The following is a 7,054-nucleotide window of genomic DNA, read 5'->3' on the forward strand; positions in this document are numbered from 1 at the left end:
ACAATATCTGTATTTTTGGTGGAAATGTTAGGGGGTCGTCTTATACGCCCAGTTGTCTTATACGCCGGCAAATACGGTAGATAGGTATATATATTAGAGTACCAATGCTCGAAATTCATGCAAGAGTAGACCTTCCTTCCCCTGGCTGCCAGCACTGGCTTCCCTCAAGCTGCCAGCAGGCACCTGGGACCTGGGTTTCCCTTGAAGCCCCGGCTTTATCTGGAAGGTCGTCCAGAAGGACATCTGGTCTATTTAGCATACTATGCTTTTATTATTATGGATAGATAAGCTTCCGAAGAGACAACTTAGGGGGTCCATGGAGCCCTGTGAAAACCTGAATGGGAAGCTAAGGATCTCTTCTATAGAATGTACATATTCACAGATAATACTTTCTTTGCAATCTCCAAAGGAGTCACAGACCATCCAGAGCAGTGTTCTTGGCCCCCAGATTCTGAAGGCCCGGCTTTGTATTGTACTTATTCAATTTGTATTCTAACTACTGATGAAGGTCATAAAGTGTGTCAAATCCAAAGTGTTTAGATGTGGAAAAATTACTAAACTAAAAATTTTAAGGTAACACAAACAACTAGAAATGTCTAATACTACTGACAAAGACAAACAAAACTTATTTCTTTTCTCTATTTTCTTTTATGCTGAGAAATTAAGTAGATATATAAAATTAATAATTAAGAATTTGATACAAAAATATCTTCTTGAGATTTTAACACATAATGCTTGTCACAACCTGGAATGACTGAGTGTAAAGGGCTTTAATATCTCGATCCTTTCAGGGTCACTGCCATAAGGATCTGCACCATTGGCAGATACCAGTATCTCTTTCCTGGTGAGTTACATAATGACACCCAGAAAACTGTCATGTTTCATTTAGCTGCTTATAGTATTGTAGGCAGCGGGAACAGCACCAGGTGTCTGACCCATGGGGTCAGACTAAACCTGGGTTTAGTAATCTTGGTACTTGGGTTCTGGCTAGGAAAGAAGTCAAAGTGATAAGGAAAAGCTAAAGGAGTTCATCACCACCAAACCAGTATTATATGAAATGCTGAAAGGTATCCTTTAAGAAGAGGAAGAAGAAGAAAAAGGTAAAGATACAAATTATGAACAACAAACATGCATCTATCAACAAGTGAATCTAAGAATCAAGTGAATAAATAATCTGATGTACAGAATGAACTGGTGATCATAATAGAATCAGGGACATAGAAAGGGAATGGACTGACTATTCTTGGGGGGGCAGGGGAAATTTCGTGGGGGGAGGTGTGGGAGATGATGGAAGAGACTGGACAAAAATCGTGCACCTATGGATGAGGACAGTGGGTGGGGAGTGAGGGCGGAGGGTGGGGCGGGAACTGGGAGGAGGGGAGTTATGGGGGGGAAAAAGAAGAACAAATGTAATAATCTGAACAATAAAGATTTAATAATAAAAACAATTAAAAAAAGAAGTCAAAGCAAGACCCAAACTGTAAGGGAACATTTATTAGGTAAATTACAGAGGTAGAAAAAGTAATTTTTTAAAAGAAATGGGCTTAGGAAACATGTTATAGAGGTAAAGGAAAGGCCTTTGGAGCTTGGGAATGAGGAAGTTGATGGTAACTTGCTTGGGGGAGGGGGAGGGGACGGGAAGAGAAAGGCAAGGGCTAGCTCCTGGGAAGGAGGGAGAGAGCACACTGAGTCTAAGGGTTTTAAGGGAGGAGATTTTAGGAGAGATTTCAAGGAAAGCTTTTAATGGAATATTTAGTAATTTTCCAGGTGTCCACTTAGGATTGTGGTCTCCATTGATTGACCAACCTCAGCAGGGCACTTGTGGGAGGCAACCAATCAATGTTCTCTCTTACATTGATGTTTTCCTCTCTCTGTCTCCCTCTTCCTTCCACTATCTCTAAAAATTAATGGAAAAATATCCTCAGGTGAGAGTTAAAAAGAAAAAAGAGCCCTAGCTGGTTTGGCTTAGTGGATAGAGCATTGGCCTGCGGACTCAAGGGTCCCAAGTTCGATTCCTGTTAAAGGCATGTACCTTGGTTTCAGGCACATACCCAGTGGAGAGTGTGCAGAAGGCAGCTGATTGATGTTTCTCTCTCATCGATGTTTCTGACTCTCTATCCCTCTCCCTTCCTCTCTGTAAAAAAATCAATTAAAAATATATATATATTAAAATTAAAAAAAAAGATCCAAATTAAGACTAACTTATTTATTGTATTAAGTCTAGTTTTAATGTGTCCTGTTCTTTGCATGACACAATAAGAATGGCAATTGATTACATAGGCTTCTTAAAATCTGTTTTGTTGGAATCTCATGATTGAGCTTTAATTAGCCTCTCAGGGCAAAGAAGCTGAGCCACCTAGTAGCCATCAGGTTTTCCTGCAATACCTGTAGACTTGGGTGAATTCCTCAAGTTCTTGTGCTGTGGCAGAATGCACAGGAGAAGGATCAGCCGGCACTCTGAGGGAGGAAAGTTTAACCTTCATTTCACAGATCTGCTAGTCCAGGGGAATTCCGGATCCAAAGCCTGAACTGAACTCATGGGGAGGCTCTGACCTATGTATCTCCTCCTGTGGTGGAACCCTGAGGGTCCCCGCAGCTCCGCCTAAGTGTGGAGCCCTGGGGTTAGGCTCTGCAGCTCCACCCAAGTCAGTCAGAGTGGGTAAGTAAGACTACAGTTTTAACCAGATACTGAACTAGGTAGCAAGCCCCCCGCCCCCATTTTCATTTTCATTACCCACTCTGTTCCACAAGCTATTCTTAGCCTTGGGGATTACAAAAGACTCAGAAATTGGGGATGAGGTCAACTACCGCTCTAGCTACTTCCTGATGAAGGAGGATGACAAAAAAGGGGGTTCAGTATCCCAAGTCTTCCCCATCTTCCCCAAGGGGGTCATCCAAGTAGCAAGGGCAGAGAAGTTCTCCTCCTGGTACCAGTCTTGGGTTCCGGCGACACTTGTATGAAGACAGAATAAAACTGTTAGAGAAAAAAACAAAATCAATAATTATCCAGATAGGAGGGGATAAGGAGATTCAGGTCGGTCAGCTGGATCCACCATCTTCTTGAAGATGATCCACAGGGGGTGGTTCAGGTCAGAGGTCCCCTTCCACTCTGGATGCTGATTGTCCAGCTGATGGGCTGCTTTCACCCGGGAGTGGTGGGTCCAGGTGTTCAGACCTGCAACTTTGAGAGCTGAGGGGGTAGTTAGACGACTGGATAAGGTCTCTTCCAGGTTGACTTAAGGGGTTCCTTTTTCTAATCTTTTACCCAAACCTGATCCTCAGGCTTGTGAGGGTGCACAGCTGTTCCTAGAGAGATGGGCAATCATTCAGTAACCCATCTGTGGACTTCAAGGATAGTTTTCCCAAGTCCTTGTAGCTGTTTCTGAATTTCTAAGATCCCTATTTCCCCCAAACCTCCCTTTGGCCGAATTAAGGGAGGGGGTCTGCCATATAGGATTTCAAATGGAGAGAAGCCTACCCTAGCTCTCAGGGCACAGCGCACCCACAGGAGCACAAGTGGTAAGATATCTATCTAGGGTAAGTTCGTCTCCTGGCATAGCTTAGCCATAGCCTGATTGAGAGTCCAGTTCATGTGTTCTACTTTCCCTGAACTCTGGGGCCTGTAGGCTGCATGTAAGTTCCACTTAATTCCTAAGGCCTTAGCTACCTACTATACTACTTCAGCTACAAAGGCTAGGCTATTATCTGACCCTATGGTTAATGACATTCCATATCGCAGAATTACAAAGAGAGCCTGCCCACAGCGCTGAATTCCTATCGATCCTACAGGACCCTGCCTTGCATTGTTCTGTGCACAGAGTGGGCAGCGCTGAGAGACTGAGGTGCATAAGGAGGGGAGATGGGCAATTAGATAGTATCTGTTTAAAAAGGCTTCTAGAGCCGTCTTCCCTAAATGGGTAAGTTCATGCTGTTGTAGTACTACTCTATGAGCGAACTGTTCTGGAATGTAGACCCTATGACCTGGGAATATCCACCAACCTTCCTTCGTCCTTTTACTCTCTTCTCGTTGGGCCCATTCTTCTTCTTGAGGGGTGTATTTTGGAAATTCAGGTAAATCAGGAACCAGCATGATCTGCGATGGTGCTGCCCGCTCCTTAGCACCTAGCCTTGCCGCTGCGCCTGTGCAACGGTTCCCTTCTGACACTGAGTCTTTTCCTTTTTGGTGTCCTCTACAATGGATGACTGCCACTTCCTTGGGCTCCCAGACTGCTTCTAGTAACTTCAAGGTCTCATTCTGATTTTTGATTCCTTTTCCTCCAGCCGTCAGGAGCACCCTTTCCTTGTATATGGCCCCATGGATATGCAGGGTAGGAAGGCATAGCGCGATTCAGTTTAGATGTTGGTGTGCTTATCCTTACTGAGATTTGAGGCTCTGACTAGGGCCCAAAGTTCTGCCCTCTGTGCTGACCATCCTCCAGGCAGGGCCTGTGCCTCTATTATTCAAAATTTGATACCACTGCATACGCGGCTCCTCTTTTTCCTTCCTCTAGGAAGCTCCTGCCGTCATGAACAACACTAAGTTCGGATTCTGTAGAGGCCTATCTGTTAGAGCTGGCCGGCTAAACGTCCTCTAGGACTTCTAGACCAGCGGTCACCAACCGGTGCTCCACAGACCACTAGTGGTCCCTGAAGTCCGAAAGGTCGGCGACCACTGTTCTAGACAATCATGCTCAGGGGTTCCCTCCACGATGGGTAGGAAAGTGTCAGGATTAAGAGTTCTTACTGCTTCTAAACTTATTCATGGATTTTCACATAGGAGCCTTGGTATCGAGTCATCCGAGCATGAGTCAGCCAATGTTGCCCCTTAGCTTCCATTAGGGTGACAACAGCATGAAGCACTTTAGCATTTAAGTTCTGTCCCAGAGTGAGCTTGTCTGCCTCTTTGACTAATAAGGCTGTGGCTGCAAGGGCCCTGAGGCAAGGGGACCACTGGAGGCAATGGGTCAATCTGTTTGGAGAGATAGGCTACTGGCCTCTGCCAGGGTCCCAACTCCTGAGTCAGAATTACTAGGGCTACCCTGTAGTTCTCGTGAATGAAAAGGTTAAAGTCCCGTGTCACATCTGGGAGCCCTAGGGCTGGTGCCTCAGTGAGCTTTGTCTTTATGTCACAAAGGCTTTTTCCTGTTCAGGACCCCAGTTAATAGGTGCCTTTTCATCTCCTTTTAAGGCTTCATAGAGGGGCTTAGCTAGATCTGAGAATCCTGGGATCAATACAACAGAACCCTGCTGCCCCTAGGAATTCCCAAATCTGTCACTGGGTGCTGGGACTGGTATGGCACATACTGCCTGTTTTCTTTCAGTCCCTAGTCTTTGTTTCCCTTGGCTAATTTGGAAACCCAGCTATTTGACTTCCATCTGACAGATCTGAGCCTTCCTTTTGGACACTCGGTAACCTGTTTCAGTTAAAAGTCTTAGAAGGGTTTGTGTTCCTTCCCAACACTGAGTTTGCGTGGAGCTAGCCAGTAGAAGGTCGCCTACATATTGGAGAATGCACCCCACATCCAGTCCTGGAAATTTGGACAAATCTGCTGCTAGTGCTCCACTAAGAAGAGTTGGGGAGTTCTTGAACCCTTGTGGCAGTCTGGTCCAGGTGAACTGTTCCTGAGCCCCTGTGGTTGGGTTTTCCCACTCGAAGGCAAACAGAGGCTGACTGGAGGGTGCCAGCTGAAGGCAGAAAAAGGCATCTTTTAGATCTAGACATTTAAACCATTCCGCTTTTGACAGAATGAGTCCCAGGAGGATGTATGGATTCAGCAGCGCCAACTTCAGGGTTATAACAGCCTCATTAACAGCCCGCAGGGCTTGTACTGGCTGGTAATCATTGGTCCCAGGGTTCTTAACAGATAAGAGAGGGGTGTTCCATGGAGACTGACACCGCTTACGAAGTCTCTATTGAAATTGGGTACTGGCAAAGTTCTACAGGCTGTGCCCAGGCTTCAAGTCTATTAGAACTGGGGCATGGTTCTTAGCCAGGCCTGGGGGATTTCCTTCTGCCCAGACCAGCGGGAATTCCTTCTTTAGTTCAGGCTCTAATGGTGAGTCCTTTGATTGGGAGGTATTAAGTCTCCATTCTTCCTCCCTAGGCACTGCTAAAAACAGGATCATTGGAGAGGTCTTCTCACCTAAGCGCAATTGTGCTGAGCCATCTGGGGCAAAGGTGATTTCTGCCCCAATTTTGGCTAAAAGGTCTCTGCCCATTAGAGGGACCAAGTAATCTGGCATGTCTTCCAATTTAAGAGATCGGTAGTAGTGAAAGGCTGGTAGTAAAAGATTGATCCCCCTCTTGTGGGGTCCCACTTTATCCAATTATGAGGACCCCACATTTCTCAAAGAGGTATCTGGTAAGCCAGGAGTGGTTTGGGTCCCCAATCAGCTGACCGCAAATGTCAACTGGCTCTGGAGAGTCTGGCTTGGGGGAGACGGAAGGAGGTGGTATACCTAAGCTTCCCTGGCTAGGCAAAGAGGCACTGGGTACCACTTGAGGCACATATGGAGGTGGTAGAACTGGCAGGGCTTCCTCAGGGGGTTCCTGCAGAATAGGAGGCTTATTCTCCTTCTGAGGGGCCTGCCCTTTTCCCTTATATACAGAAAACTGGATCCAAAGCAGCTTAAGCTCTGCTATTTTTAGCCACTGGTCAATGTAAGGGAACTGGTCGGGATGACCTGGGTCTCCTGTGATAATTCTGAACATTCCTGACATGGGAACATCCAATGTGCCCTCCAGTGGCCATCCTACTCCAAAATATGGCCAGTCTATTTCACACATCCTTTTCAACTCCCAGTGGACTAGTTTTACCCCATAGTTCCTAATAAACCCCTTTTTAAGATTCCTTAACATACATTCTAAGACAATGGAGCTTGAGGAAGAGCTATTACCCATGTTGCAGGGAGGGACCAGGTTGCCTCCTTTAATAAAAATACCTGAATAAAAGATCAAAATAAGGCTATTTTCTAACTTCATTTGTCCTTGGGTGTGGACAGCAAATGACACTAATTAGATTTCAGATTTCTGCTATCAGTCTCCCAGAATACA

The 7,054-nt window shown here is 45.7% G+C and overlaps 1 protein-coding gene across 1 annotated transcript; it reads right to left on the minus strand.

The window, feature by feature from the left end:
* Nucleotides 1-3,002: 3,002 nt before the first annotated feature.
* Nucleotides 3,003-6,243, minus strand: LOC102772780. The gene is given in 4 exon segments (XM_015563895.1): nucleotides 3,003-3,175; nucleotides 4,000-4,300; nucleotides 5,305-5,910; nucleotides 6,022-6,243. Coding segments are annotated over 4 exon segments (1,302 nt in total).
* Nucleotides 6,244-7,054: the final 811 nt, after the last annotated feature.

Source organism: Myotis davidii, unplaced genomic scaffold (assembly GCF_000327345.1).
Source record: "Myotis davidii unplaced genomic scaffold, ASM32734v1 scaffold119, whole genome shotgun sequence".
NCBI classification, from domain to species: Eukaryota; Metazoa; Chordata; class Mammalia; order Chiroptera; family Vespertilionidae; genus Myotis; species Myotis davidii.